Raw genomic sequence first — 16,308 nt, forward strand, 5'->3', positions numbered from 1 at the left:
TTTGGGTATTTGTAGTTCCTTCGTTGTCTCTGAATTCCATAACACAAGTGCTTTAGCAACTTACTTGGGTTCAGAACAATGTATGTCATGTTGTCCGCATTTATTTATTTATATAATTAACTAGCTGTTACCTGCGTGTTTATGGAATTCTTTTATAGTTTTTTTTTCAAAGCGTTTCATTACTGTTTTGCTCCTATTAATCATTACGTGTATGGTATAAATCCTGAAGCTTTCCTCAATAAATGGACTATCAGAAGTTTACCGATCGGTCCAGATTTTCTGATACATATTAGCGCGGTCATGTAATCATGATATTCTAAGAATTTTAAGTATGTGAAGATAAAAATGCTTAAAAAAAAACACTTTTTTTATGAATCTTTTACAGAATTATCACTATTCACTCGAATATTAACAACAACGTCAACCAACACGTCAGGAATAACAGTATAAAAATATTCATTTATAGTTGCTAAGGAAGAATAAAACAAATGCATTTACGTATTTCAATATATTTTTAGATTGACCAAGAAAACCTTGGAAAACGAACGATTACCGATGAAGCGACGAGCTCCGTGTTAACGACGACGAAACAATAAAATAACTAATGAAAACTAAATAAAAGTTTTAAATGTTCTTGTGTTATGTAAATAGCCTGAAACCGGACGGAGTTCATACAAAAATATTCATGGCAACCAAGATATAGAATTGAAATTTTGTTATAATTTTCACAATGATTCTGACTCCAAGTTTGGTTGCTGACACGAAAATGAATGTGAATCCTCAAATTCAGATCAGATCATAAAAAAGTTTTTTATATTTTTACCTACAAAAACTTATTTTTTTCTTTAAACAACATACTGCAATATTATGCTTCTAAATTCAAACGTATGATTTTCTTTATCGTTTTTTTTAGTAAATGCCGGTGGTTAATAGTTGTTTTTATTTATATGTATTATGCAATAAATAATAAAGAATAATGTATTGATAACGAGATTATAATATTATTATTTATGTAACAAAGTTGGTGCTTCTGTTTATATTTTAAAGTTGGTAGTATTGGCAAATGGCCGCCATGTTCAAGTATTTATTTTTTTATAAAAATTATTTTCTCAACTATTTATAACAGCTATTCTTTAATTTAAGTGATAATTTTGTCAACTTTCGATAACATTTTAAATTAAAAAGTAATAAAAACAAAGAAAAAAGTCAACAGCTATTTCAATAAGTAATAAGAAAAGTTCCCTTTTACACGTGCCATGTGACACGTGCCGTCAGAATTAACCTATTCATTAGATAGATTCTTTGTTAAGTCAAACTACCTAACAACAATATTAATGTTTTATACTTTTAGCGTTACTTCGGTCAGGGCACACCTTACATAACTTACGGAATATTGTTTATTACTATTTTAAATCTTTAATTTTAACATATCAGATTCATTCGTTTTTGGGACCAAAACGAGCAGTTTTAAACAATTTTGGTTGTCATGGAAAAGGTCATGAAGTTTCATTTTTGATTTAATTAGTTTCTTTTAAAAATCCGTCCATCCGTCAATTTTCCGAATAGCGTGAATGAAGACGATGACAATTTGACGAGCTCTCCCAAACTATAAAGCAGTTTATCTTTGACAATTTTTTAATGTTCAGAAGAAGGCAAAAATACGTTTAACGATGTAACTACTAAATAGATTTTTACTATTCAGCCCCAGCCATCATCCCTGTTGTGCAAAAATTCAAATCACATTCACATAACTTTAAGATCATAATTAATCGTAACCAGGCTTCACATTAATTTTAAATTTAAGTTAAAGACTACTAATACCCCTTTGCATCATATAGCAGAAATTAAAATAAAAAGAAAGCGCTAGTCGCCCAGACACCCTCGAACCGTTCCGCAGGTCTCAAGTACTTCTTAGTGTCTCCAGGATGGAACTATTACATAATAAGTTATATCATAATGTTGGCATGAAATCTAGGCCTGTACCACGAAATCGTATCGTTAATCTTTTGTACATTTGGAAGCGAGACGGATCTATACGAAGTTAATTGGTGTCTCGCTTCCACAACTGTGTTTTAATTAACCTTAACAGCATTTATTTAATAGAATCTGTCAAGACTGGAAGTCAACTCAGCAAATTGATAAAGCAAATTACTACCAAGATAATTAAAAAAAAGAAACATTGTAACCAAGTTTTTTTTTTTAATACAACCTGCACTAAGATTTTGATCTTTGTTTCGCAGAGTTTTCACAAACATTCAAGTCACATACATGGTTTTTAAAATACGTTGAACTGTTTACATCAACACTATTTTAACGACAAATCTATTTTCCGTCCCACATTTGTCAGCACGTCATTACGTCTATTATCAAAATAAACTAATTAGCTAACTAGCAGATGTCCAATATTACCGTAAACACTTGCTAATGAAACAATTCATTTTATTACACTTATGTCAGATGAAGTATTTTCTTTTCGTTACTGGAATGCTTACAAAAAAATACGGAACAAAAACAAGCCGGTAAATCTAATTTTATTTTTGCTTATAAAGAATTGCGGGACATTGCCATGCACCGACACCAAGACCAATTCGAAAAATTTAAAACCTTTTTCTTAAATTATAGGTTATATCCCATAATCCCATTAGGCTTACGCTATAACTAGAAGCAAAAAAGTAATGAATTTAAGGTACCTTGCAAACGAAAACTATTAATCCATTTTTTTTAAATGCATAACTTCATAAATTCGTGGACGAAGTCAGCTGCAACATCTAGTGTACCAAACAAACTGCAGAACGAGAGCGAAAGCATACGAAAGTTACAGTTTTCTTTGGCAACTTTCCTGTACTTACATGAGCTATACTTTGACCTTCGAATGGCTCAGGTCAAGGTCAAACAATGACCTCATTGTAATGACTAATCGTGTTTCCACTGCGCTACTTTGATTTTGTTTCAACATTTGTAGGCGTATCTGAGATTATTGAATTATTTTTCAGTTATTACAGGTCGTCGCTATAACCGCATAAATGAATCGATCACAGGTTAAGGTACGCTTGACGCGGTTGGTCAGTAGTATGGGTGACCATCTTTGTCATAACGAGTTATTTCCTTCATCATTTGACAGTCGTTTCAAGGTAGTCAGAAGCTTGAAAAGTCTGACAGCCAGTCTAACCAAGGGTTTTGTGTTGCCCAGGTAACTGGGGCTAAGGAGGTCAGATAGGCAGTCGCTCCTTGTAAAACACTGGTATTAGCTGAATCAGGCAGACCCAAACTAGTTAGGAAAAGGCTAGGCCGATGATGTCAGTTATTCGATAATATGCTAGAACACTACCCATACATATACGTAAATCTGTTTGACTTTACAGCTCTGCAATAATCACAGAAGAAAATACAATAAAAACTACACAGTTTTCTGATTTGTATAATATAAATACGGATTGAAATATTACGAATAATACGCTAGCGATTTAGAATTATTCATAGAGAGCACTATAGATACACTGGTTTAGCGAAAACAAAGAAATAAAATAATAACATTATTTCTAAACACGTAAATATTAAATATATACTTGAGAATGATAACCCGGAATTCCTCTATTCAAATTAGCTGAAAATAGATGTTTACTAAATGTAGAAAAACTATTTTTAGCTAATTTTAATTTTATTTATAAAATACAAGTGCATGTTTTTACTCAAAACGTCGGAAAACAGTCATCCACAATCCTTGCAATATGTGCAAAAGTATAAATAAATAATTTTTGTTTTTTCGTAAAACTATAATAATAAAATAATTAAGGAGAAGGTCAATCAATGAACCAATTTAAATACACAACATGAAACATGTTCGCCATTTTTATTTTGATATCCAGTTCAAACCGGTTTTTACCGTTGCAACTGAAACATTCTAGTTTAGATGATTTCACTGTATAAATACGTTCGTACACAATTTTATCGGAACTATAAAAATGGTATTTGCTTTTAATATTGCGTGCTAAGTATTTTCCATGATGAAAGGAAAATAAATAACTGTTATTATCTCACGATCTTTGGAGCAACAGGTATATTAAAACTAATTTTTAGTTTAGGCGCTGAAGTTTAAGTTTTTAGTGCTAAATATATTCAGTTTTTTATCAGTAGTAATTTGTCTTCCACGCAGCGATTTCCCAATATTCTGGGTCTATTTTCTTTTTTACCTTAAGGCCTAATACCACCATTTAAACTAAGACCATTGCATTTGTAGAGACAGAGAGAGAGAACGAGACAGCGATGGCACTCTACGTAACGTAGAGTGCTATCTCTCTTCCACAAATAAATACAATAATACTGCTTATACCAGTAGTAGATCCCTTGTAGTTTTCGTAATAGTAATATCATATAAGATATGTTATGGATTCAGTTATTTTTGGATTTAAAAGAAGCATTTGAAAACAAACGGTTGGCATGGTTGCACAAGACGGCTGAGTCATGACTTTAAATGTCATTTCGCCAACGCATGTGATAAATAGTGAGCAGTTGTAATAATATTGTATGTCATTTACCAAAATAACCTTATTTAAACCCAGGTTTCTATAAAACAATTTTCTAATATGACTAGTAATGTCTTATGAACTCCATCTTCCTCTTTCTTATTAAACAGATAGAGAGACAGACGTGAGACAGATATAAGCCAATTTATTCATACTATTCAAGATTTAATAATATTTATCAATAACGAAATATGCTAGTCACGTTCACACACTTAAAAAATACAAACGCGTTATTAATACAGCAACTTTTATTAAATCAATCTAAAAATAGCCGTCGAATCGAGATCCTACTCCTTTTATACGTCAATTTAAAATAAAGTTTATTAGTAAGCGACTGTCTTCAAAAAATAACCGTTGAATTTCGTAACAAATGCAACTCGGGAAGTACCGGGAATGATGCAAAACAATGTCAATTGTTTACAAAGCACCGTACCACTTAACCCTAAGTACCGCGAAACACGCATTTACCAATAAAACAAACCACTGGCCCAATTTATAGGAAGCTTAAGTAATTTAACAACCAATGTGAAATCTCGCGCCAAAACAAGGTTGAATATAACGCCAGTATTTACACACAGCCATAAAATAACGTATTTCGTTATGATCGAGTATTAAAGTTTTTTTATTTTATCATATTTGATAAGTATTGTACCTATCGCGATAGTAATGATAGCGAGGTGATACCAACCTAAAAACAAAACACACCTGCTTGATACGTCATGTTGCACCCACTGCGCAATGCTGACAACATTACCACGTAAGATTTAAATAGGTTTTATGTATTTGTCTGCGTTCTTAATTCTTATCAATTTTTAAATTAGAATAGTTATTACCCGCATAGCCGCCATGTTGTTGGTAATAGATAAATACATAGATAAAGGTTTTGTTTTTAAAACTGGATTTTGCTTTTTTTATCAGCAACCAGTTCGTTTTTGTTCACGTTTGGGGGAGCAAAAGGAAGGTCAATGCCCAATAATAAATAGTTTTTGAATGTGGGGTAACAAATGATAAGATAGTTCGTTTATCATGGGCTTAAACGTAATATTATTAGTATATCAAACAATATCGCTTGTTTATAATAATATTAAGGTAGAGCCCAATAATATGAGTTCAAAACGTCATCGAAAACAAATCCTTAAATAGCCAACCTCGTATAGAACATAAATAAATAAGGATACTTACAGAGTCCGTGTCAAATTGTATCACAATAAAGCCTTCCTCGATGAATAAGCTGACTATGGTTTTTCAAGCCGGTTCGATAGTTCCTGAGATTAGCACGTTGAACCAAACAAACTTAGCAACTCTTCTCTCTTCTTAAACTTATCATATTAATTTTAAAATTATTATGTTTCACCACACACAACATTTGACGAATATCATAATGAAAAGTTCCCACACTGCTAAATTTCCTCATTTTAATTGTAAAATCTAACCTACTCTACAATTTAATCTTTATTGCTAAATTATTCATTTCGCAGCCTGAGTATATTTTTAGGCGGGTTTTTCTTTTTGAGCCAAATTGTGTTGATTTGCTTTGTAAATCAAACTTACTTAATGAGAAAGATAATCGAAAAAAATAGATAGATACATATGTGGATATCTAATTAGAAAAGTAAGAGATGTCACAATGTTGTGCGAATGCGTGATGTCATGCAACAATTAAAATGGTTTCTATCATAAATAGTCTTGTTCTGCTCTTCTACTTGAGAACTTTCAAAAACCAACAGATTCGCTTCATCGAAAGATGTGGCTAGATAAATGAAGCTGTTTTGAAAACCACAAAAAACATAACTTAACAAAAAAATATGTATGGGGAAACTAAAAAAGGTTTATATCTTGCAGAAAGTATATTTCAAACGAAGTCCTAGTGTGTTTAAACATGGTGTTTTTATTTAACATTATTTGATAACCGATGATAAACAATGGAACAACATGAACGGTGCCTCTCAAACATCAGTTTATTTAATACTCGTGATGGCCTTGTGGTTCAACGGCCGGATTCGTTAGCACAATGTTGCAGATTCCATCCTAGGGAACCATCACACAAATGTGACGTTAATTCTCTATCTTTTCCTCTTTTTCTTTTCTTATACCTTATATTGATCAAGTACTACACAAAAACAAGTAATATTCTACTGACAGAGATAGCGCAATACACGTTGAGTGGCATCTCACTTACGCTCGTAGGCTGCAATAGTATTAATTATTACTAAGCGGTCTGCCCCTTGACTTGTAGGTAATTTTTCTAAGTTTTTCCCGTTTTCATTCCCTACCTGTCAATAGGTGCTTTAAGAGGGGGTGTTGAGTCAGCCCTCACGTATTACATTAAAAAATCAGTCCCTTTACTTTGCAGTAAAGACTTTGATGTATCATATAATATTTTTAACAAGAAAATCATACAACCGTCTCTAAATAAAAACTACTTAGCCAAACTTGATGATATTCATATGGGAGCAAAAGACAGCTATATCACGATAAACAAAAAGATAAACGATAAACGAGATTCGTTTATCCAGTCCGAAATTTAGAGGGTCACAAAAATAAACACGAATTGAGAACCACCCTACTTTTTTAAATCGGTTGATTTTTTTTTCTATAATACCACTGTATTTAAACACGTGGTAAGACGTAACAAAACAATACGTGGCATAGCACCTCGGCCTTCAACTTGACTCGCCTCGACCTCGTCGCCTCTCCGACTTTAAAATGTTTCGCCTTATCGAATTATCGTAATGTACCTTTATCTATATGTATCGAGTTTGAAGTTTTAAAATAGAGTTACGAAATCGTTTAAATCTTAGGTTATTTTACCTATTTTGTATAGGCAAGAGCGATATTTTTAACTATAGTTGACAAAATATCAGTCTTTTAGACAGTCTCTTTCTGACCAAGCTTCCTAAATGTATTGTTGTTATATTGCAATTTTATTTAGTGTTGAGATGATCATGTAAATTGTAGGATTTGATTACCTTATTTACTTTTAAATCCAGTATTTAATATTGAATGGATTATAAATTATTTAAACTTATTCTAAATTTGGGTTTAAAGTTAATTAAGGAACATTAATATAAACCATTCATAACATCATCATTAATTCCCCTGCCGTTATCCCAGGTATTTTTATTTGAAGTCGCCGCAACATATCTTCTTCCATACCGAAACCATTATATTGTTATACACTCATTTACTTAAATGTAATTTAACCTACAGAACCAATAATATCTCAATTACCTCATATCCACATCGACTTTGTTTTCTTTTACACCAATTGAAGTCTGTCAAAATTTTGCCAGCCCGTGTTGATGTATCCAATAGTTAATATTTGATAAACAGCCTTTGTTTTGGCTTTTTATGTCAATATTTGTAGATTGAGAATACTTTAGTACAGTACGATGAATGGTAATTTCAGATAGATGTGACATGGTCAACTCGGAATCCCTTAAACCTTAATGATGCTTTGGTTTAACTTTACCAAGTTATGAAAATAGATTGTCATTTAAAACTAAGTAACGTTTAAGTACTTCATTTATTTCCTTTTCGATCTAATATTGTTGTAACGATGATCATATATTTATCAGACATACTTATTTTCGAGTTATTTTATTCTTCCACTCTTGATATATTTCACAGAGTACTATTTTACTGGGCAAAGCATTATGCCATACTAAGTGTGATTGGCTAACTTATCGCTAGTCAAAAACAAAAGTCCAATCGTCGTTTTTGATATATGGAGGAGTCAATAAAATTATGCTTAAACCATTTTCCGTTGATATTAACCCCTAAATCATCTTTGTCAACAGGTAAAGAGGTCCAGAAGCGATGGCGCTCAATCCGCGACTCTTACACGAAGACGTACAGGCAGGGGAAGTGCGTGCTGCCGGAGCAGTGTCCGCCCGGCAGCAGGAGGTACCAGTACCACCAGCAGATGTCGTTCTTGCTGAAGGCTTTGCAGAACAAGTAAGTGAAAGTAAAGCATGCACCTATTGTTAACTGTTAAGAGCTGCAGCGAGCACTGCCCGCCAAACACCAAGCAAACAGTATTTATAATTTTATCCGGCCAATGCTTTGCTAAATTTCAGTAGCCCAAAAATTGTTCTTGATTTCTCACTGAATCTCTGATACGACTTGTACATGAAGCGTATTGACGTAGGTAACTGATAACATAGGTATGTTTAATATTACAGCCTATTCCACAGTGGTCTAAAATTCTGCCACATTAAAATAGAAGAATACTTAAATATATACTTTTTAATTTCAGAAAACCAAGATATTCCCAAGACAAATACGAATCATTCTCGGAGATCTCAAACTCCCCACAACACCCGCCGCCTGAGGACATCCCAAAAATAAAAAACGAGACTATGGACAAACCTTTAGACCTCAAAACCAAACCGGATGACAAGCCCGAGACTCAGGACAAAGGCAACCAAGCGACATGCATCGACACACCGAACTCACTAGAAATCAAGATAGATGCCAATTCCATACTCCCAGAAGATCACTTTGATGACGACAAACTATTCATGAACTCCCTCATCCCTCTATTCAAGAAAATGAACGATGACACCAGATTATTATGCCGCATTGAGGTGCTAAAAATCATTCGGTATGCCTTACAAGGCCATAAGTGCTTTGAAGCGTTGAAAGTGGCTGAAGACACGTATTTCAAGGATAGGATGAGCGGGATCTTGGCGAAGGAGGAGACTGATGTCACGACCAGCTCGCAGAAGAGCCAGGAGTCGAGGCTGGCCATGACCACCAGGTCGGCTGATGGCAGCAGGCCGGTTAGGAAACGAAGGGTAAGTTCTAAGTATTATTAACACTTATTTTTGAAAGACTATCCCACCTGTTGTCGATTCATAAGTGCAAAGAGGGAAAAGAAACGCCGCAACAAACTTCTCAGCAGTGTGGTCCAATATGGTCAGTATGGTCACATAAGTGTGTAGAAACCGTGCTAGATGAAGTCCATTAAGCAATATAAAATAAAATATAACTACTGAAACCAAGGTCCGTAGACTAATTACTATTCTTTCCGCCTTTTACTTATAGTAAAACTTAGTTTTAAAATATAATAAGTGATCTTACCAATTTGATTTTTGATTTCCAGGCTCGATCGCCATCGCCTCTACCAGCACCTCCCAAAAAGCGGGGACCAGGTCGTCCCAGGAAGGTAAGAGCAGCATTTTCTTCTATTCATGTTAAAAATCTAACTGCTTGTTGCCACGATTTTAAAGCAACTTTCGTAAGGTATTCGAACGTTTATCGGGACAGTCCGAATAGTTTCAAACCCAACTTAAGTTCTTTAAGGCACTTATTCAAAATAGACTGCCAAGTAGCACTTTTTGACCCTCACATAATACACCTATAGACGTCACGTATCGCCCGCCCGACGATGTAGCTGTTCAAAAGTAACGAACCCAATTGCACAGCACAAACAGACTTTCTTAGTCAATCTCTAACATACTTATTTGACAACTTGAACTCCTAAATTAAATACAACAAAACAAATTCATCACCAAAACTACTAATGCACCCTTTACAAACATTTTCGCCCCAATACTTATCGTTCCACCTCCAATCCTCAGATCCGGCCGCCGCCATCAGACTCGGATGAGGAACAGGTCTCCAAGAAGCGCTGCCCCAAGCTGAAGGTGTGCGAGCCCACTGATGAGGACTCCTACAGCCACGCCACCAGCGTCGCGCAACTGTCCACGCCGCTGTTCATGAAGGTAACTTGCATTTAATATGTCGCATATAGAATAAACATGCAGTTATGTGTGCCTTAACTGCATAAAGTAATCGATCACAGGCTAACAACGCTTAAAGCGATCGGTCCGTAGATGGCTGACCATCTTTGTCATAACGAGTTCCTCCGTGTTTCCGAAAGCACGTTAAATTCTAGATCCCGGCTGTTATTCATACATCTTTGACAGTCGTTACGGGTAGTCAGAAGCTAGAAAGTCTAACAACCAGTAATACACAATCTTGTACTACAACACCTGTGTTGTGCAGTGTCTATTCCCTTAATCTGATTGCCCTTAATCACTACGTGTAATTCAGGCGTAGAACCCTCTTTGAAAGACGGAAGTTGTAATTTTTTGTGGGGATAAACCCGCGATATATGCAGTGGATTTTGCTTGGTGACAATTACCACTCGGCATTTCAAAATCGCATGCAACATTAACTCGCATAAAACAAGAATCGTCACAATTAAGTGACAAGAACGCACTAATCTTTAGTTATTTTAAAAAGGCTTTAAATAATACATGGTTTTTAATCTATGCATCCTATAATTCAGAGCCCAAATTAACAATTACATCTCTCTAGAATCTGTATTTCTTAAACCTCAACTCTTTGTTTTCAGATATACAATTTGGAGAGGTCCAAAATCGCCCCCGCTCTGCCCTCAACCCCTCAAATGCAGGTCTCGATCAAGACAGAGCCCGTGGACCCCGAGCCAGAAAGCAGTTAAGTTAACCCAATGTAGGAGTAACGCGATAATGACGTCATAACACAACAGCCAATCAGAACGCAGCGACATCACGTGATATGCATTGTCCAATCAGAAACGTTTCGTCCGGAGTTGGTGTAAAAGTATTTATTGTATAGTACCGTTTTTTAAATAAACCTGCTTTTGTATATTGATCTTTATTTTGTAAGCAGTAAAGACCTAAAGTATGTGTATTTCATGTATCGATGTGATTTTGTTATTTAGGAAATTTGACTATACTGCTTACAATTTAAATGCTATATTAGATTGCACAACTAAAAACATATTACAAGCAAGTACTTTGAATGTACGAAATATATGGTTAAGTATTGAAATTATTGAAACTTAAACCTTAGAAGCTTGTAATAAAGCCGAAAATATACTGTTAGTTTTATCTATGTGATTGTTATAATTGTCAAAATGTATACTACGCAAAATAATAGTTAAAATCGTATTTAAAAGGTAGATTAATAATCAAGCGAGCTATACGGTATATATAAGTATATAAATGTTGTGAAATTATTATAAAGAAGTGAAATTTATCAATTGCTTTGATCAATAGTTCTTTTTAATTATTGTTGCTAAATCAAGTGATAGAAAAATATGTTTCTGTTTGTAAATCAGTAAAATCAGAAAAAAATACTATTTTATCCGAAACAGCTATTCCAAAAAGTGTCATAGAATATAACTAACACTTTCGTAAATACTTAAAAATTATTTCAAAATTATATTTTTTGTAAAACTTGCAAAATAAAAATCAAACAGTTTTTATTACTAGGCCTAAAAAAGACACTTAAGAAAGGTTCAGTTAAAAAACTAATGACTTAAGTTCACAAGTGAGGTACACATTTTATCTATATTGTAATAATTCTATTAAATTTGTAACTTCAGTTCAAGTTCCTAGTTGACTATGTTGAATAGCAAAACAAATGTATCGGATGAATAATAATATGTTTATATATGATACAATATAATAATCATTATTAAATGATGTAACGGTTTTCTCACGCGTATTTATCGGGGTAGCCCGACCAGTTCGACTCGCGATCCCGCCGCGTCTGCTCATGATTAAGGACTCCGGTTGGGTCCGAAACTAGTCCGGCTACCCCGATAAATACGCGTGAGTAAACCGTTACATCATTTAATAATGAATCATTCTCACGACAGTTACTATCAAAATATAATAATCAAATAATCCTCAAATAGTACTTTAGGTACCTATTTTGACAATAACAACCAAGAAACAACGATCTATGGTACAAGTATACTAAACAGCTCTTTGGTTTATTTGTCTATGATCCTAGAGTTATTGTCTATTGTTTTTGACGTTTATCAGTCTGCTTCTACGTTTGTACGACGCTTTTAAAGTATGTTGAGAAATTGTTGCTATGTATTGTTAAATATTTGCTGTATACAGATGTTGATTTAATTTTAAAGAAAACTTAAAAGAAGTAGCTTTCAAGAGCATGATTCATAATTAAATGATGTAACGGTTTACTCACGCTGACATGTGAACTAAGCAAATAAGTGAATAAACAGTCGCATCATCTCATTAAGTCTAAAGGAGGTTTTGAAATGAGATTCAGTCTTATCTAGCTGTCATTGTCAAACTTTATCAGCTGATCGGTTGGTTGACCACAAAACATTCATAACATTTGGTACATTAGTGTAAGTCAGCAATTTGAAAAATGTTATGTACGCGACACTGGCAGGAATTGTTACAAAGTAATCAGAGAAAACAGCTGATTGCCATCACTTTAAAAAGCAGAATTGAAAGTTAATAACAAATTAAATCAACATGATGTAAAGTATGTGGTGTTTGAAATGTGATATAGGTATTAGTTTTGCCATGTAGTTGTATTTTATAAGTTGAAATATTCATTTTATTTTCTCTGTAACATATTTTTTTGTGGGACAAGTAAATGACAAAGTAATTCCATTTAATTCCAAAGTATAAAACATGAAGGAAATCAAATGAGACGTACTAGCTTTACTATGATTTGCTCAAACACAATTATCTCTAAAGATATATTCGGTAAAATCAATGTGAGCCACACTGCACGGATAGCCGAGTGGTTGAGGTTACCACGCCAAACCTACTGTGCGCGATGAGTCGCGAGTTCTTCCCCCGTATAGGACAAGCGTTTGTGTCATCTACGAATGCTTTTCCTGAGTCTAGGTGTCTTTGTGCATGTGACTTGAATGTTTGTGTTACACGAGGATCAAATAACTTAGTGCTGGAGTCGTTCATTTTAAATATACATTAGGTATATACAGAAACTTGTCCCATAAAGAAAACATAAATTTCAATAACATATTTATACGCACATTTACGCGTGATTAGTCGATCAATACGTCCGATCTCAAAAATGCGACGTCTCACGTGGCTGTTTAAATTAAGACCTTTGCATATAATAGTTTGATTTCATGAGTGGAATGGCGACGCCATTATGGTTTTCAATTAATAATTTACGCGGGATTTACGATTTAATTATAACAGTTATTTAATTAATTAATTTAATCTTTATTTTTACGCATTACGCGTAAATATGTAGGAAAGGACACTTTAGGGTAACACAATAGCATTTTCTAGTTTTTAATTTAATTTTTAGGTTACATTTAATGTATGTATAAATATATCTCTTGTTAGGGGGTTAATACGCCCAAGTACCAAGATCCTTGTTGTAATAAGTGTATTTAGAATATGTTATGGACCAGGAAAAATATAGACTAAACAAAATGTGATCTCGACCAAATTATATGAAGGTTTTTTCCGTTGTCGCCAAATTCAATAGATTTACCTAACTATAGTTCACAATGAGCGACTGTTTATCTGATTTTTGCAAACCCATTTTACTCGGTAACACAGTAGGTACTCTTGAAGTCTTAAAAACTCTTTGTTCAAAGAAAATGTACCGCGATCTTAAGTTTTAAAATGTTGCATTTTGAAGAGTCAATATATTTTTTCTGGTCTCAGCTGTACTTAACTGACTATGTATTTCTTTCATATATTATGTGATTCATTGTCAGTTACATACAGCCTGTAATATATGTATGATGTGTCGGACGCAAAGTTGTGTGTAACCTGTACATTCCTTTAGTTAGGAATTTTGTAGTTATCGAGAAATTATCGCGGATCGTATACCGCTCAAATAAAAATATTTTATAGAATTATTGTTTTATTGGTCGTTTTTATTCTTAAATATTAACAGCGCACATGGCAGTGTGAATAGAAGAAATAAAATGATAAAATTAAAACATGATTTTTGTTTTTGACAAACCAAGTTTCCAATATTAAATTGACGATCAAATATTAGTTTGAATGCAATATGTCCTCAGCCGGTACAGATAGAGACATTTCACTGAATTTCACTTTCAGGCCTTTTCGTAATGGAGTACAGCAGAATAGTCCAATAAAACAAGGCTTGCCATTAAAATTCATCGGACATAATCTAAGTAGCAACCACAATTTGTTATCTGTGGAGTACTTAACGCAAACCACGTCGCCTTTTCTAGTCACTCGTAGATAATATTTCTTTGCGTTCCCTGTAAATACACCTGAAAATTGTAAAAAATAAGTTAATTCTTTGAAAAAAATATATTTAAATACGGTTGCCACGTGGAACAAAAACAACACTTGAAAAATACCACGCAACTTGTTTTAGATTTAATTTTAATATCTGACAGAACGGGTTTGTTTAGACAATTTCTTCCCATTCCCATGGTAGTTAGATAGGAAACGTCGGCCCCAACAATATCAAAAATACATGTGAAAACGATGGCATATCCTACTTAAAAAATAAATGATATCATTTCATTTCAAAATTTAATAAGAAAACATTAAACAATATTCAATTGGGTGATACAGAAAAACAATAATTGACAACTACAAAAAAAAACCGCGAAAAAATTAAATAGTTCATAATACCTGTCCCCCAATCCGAGAGTTCGTTCGTAAGGACACTGCTGATCATCGGCTGGTCGTCGTTGTACTCTATGCCTGCCTTCAGCCAGTGCTTCTCATCCTGGTATATCATCAAGCCAGCTTGATCGTACAGTTTGATGTATTCACCTTCGATACATGCCTGTGTTACAATATTATTAAAAATGAATTTTAGCTTTGGCAATACTTTTTTTATTTGTACTTTTTGATAAATAACTTAGGCCCACTGTGAAACGCAAATGAAAAACGTAGTTTGCGTAAATATACCGGATTTAATTTTATTTGAATTACTAAAATATGAATTAAAATAAGCCGAATTTAAAAAAAAACGGTTTAAAAATTGAGAGTCAAGACGCCACAACACCAACACACAGAAAACTTGGCGTTAATATTTAAATCAATCTTACCGTAAAAGAAAAATCATCCCTGATCTCGACTCCATATATATGACCAGAATTGTGATAGAAATTATACCAAGTCCCCTGCCAATAGTCACCTTCTTCATCTGTCGTAACTTCCAGAACATCTCCATTGACTTTCCATTCTTTGGGTTCATTCACCCACTTGAAGTCTTTCAAATTTAATCGACCAAAGTTACTGGACTCCATACTGTCAACCTAAAATGTAAAATGAAGCTTTTAACTCATACTCCGCTATTTATACTCCAATGGAAAGGATGCTCTGTTTATCTGAAGTAGATAAAGATAAAACAACACATATATCCTATAAATAAACATAGACATCAACATAGAAACAACAGTGATGACATTATTCATAACATTAACTTAGCTACTTGTGAGTTGGAATCATCAACGTGGAACATCAAACGTTTACGAAATTTTTAACATTAATATAGATAGGTAATAATTTGACTTGAAATAAGTAAATAACATCATTATAACCATACAAACTTTACCCGGCAAAACGTCTTCTTTTTTTAAACAAAAACAGTTATTTTTTAAACTTAAAGGCTTTGACAGTTAAAATGCCAGCCGGTGCCTAGCATCTAGCGTTTGCTTTTGTTTCTGTTGTAGCAGTTGGCACTATAGGCGTAGCCGCACGCAATCGCTCGTCGCTCGTTTACAGCGACAAACCCGATCACGTGACTCCATTTTTTAAATTTCCCGCGACTCGAAAAGTCGCTGCTTCATGCAGTCGCTCGTCGTTCGATACCTGGCGCGCCCTCATGGAGTCGCTCGTCGCTCGTTTGCAGCGACAATCTGGTCGAGCGACCCCATTTTAAATTTCCGGAAAAATAATATTAATATCTATAATCTAATTGTCAACTGGCTATTATGTAGAAACAGTGTGATTAAAAGTTACAAAGGTACATTTTATACTCGATAAAACTG

General features: G+C 33.9%; 2 protein-coding genes across 4 annotated transcripts in view; one reads left to right on the plus strand and one right to left on the minus strand.

Annotated features, from left to right (window-relative positions):
• The window catches only part of LOC113505174, a 57,461-nt gene extending 46,426 nt beyond the window's left edge, over positions 1-11,035 (plus strand). For all 3 annotated transcript variants that reach the window (XM_026887757.1, XM_026887756.1, XM_026887759.1), the window contains 5 exons: positions 8,324-8,480; positions 8,782-9,322; positions 9,631-9,693; positions 10,109-10,252; positions 10,888-11,035. In XM_026887757.1, the coding sequence (XP_026743558.1) occupies positions 8,324-8,480; positions 8,782-9,322; positions 9,631-9,693; positions 10,109-10,252; positions 10,888-10,995 (1,013 nt within the window). In that variant the 3' untranslated portion in view covers positions 10,996-11,035. The remainder of the gene's footprint in view (positions 1-8,323; positions 8,481-8,781; positions 9,323-9,630; positions 9,694-10,108; positions 10,253-10,887) is intronic.
• A 3,139-nt stretch (positions 11,036-14,174) lies between these two features.
• On the minus strand, positions 14,175-15,967 carry LOC113505120 (regulation of enolase protein 1-like). Its single transcript, XM_026887652.1, has 4 exons — positions 15,873-15,967; positions 15,364-15,573; positions 14,942-15,098; positions 14,175-14,571 (listed from the first exon to the last, which is right to left on the minus strand). The coding sequence occupies exons 2-4, from the start codon at positions 15,562-15,564 to the stop codon at positions 14,327-14,329; spliced, it is 603 nt and encodes a 200-aa protein (XP_026743453.1). The 5' UTR covers positions 15,565-15,573; positions 15,873-15,967; the 3' UTR covers positions 14,175-14,326.
• Positions 15,968-16,308: the final 341 nt, after the last annotated feature.

This window comes from Trichoplusia ni, chromosome 24, assembly GCF_003590095.1.
Source record: "Trichoplusia ni isolate ovarian cell line Hi5 chromosome 24, tn1, whole genome shotgun sequence".
NCBI lineage: Eukaryota > Metazoa > Arthropoda > Insecta > Lepidoptera > Noctuidae > Trichoplusia > Trichoplusia ni.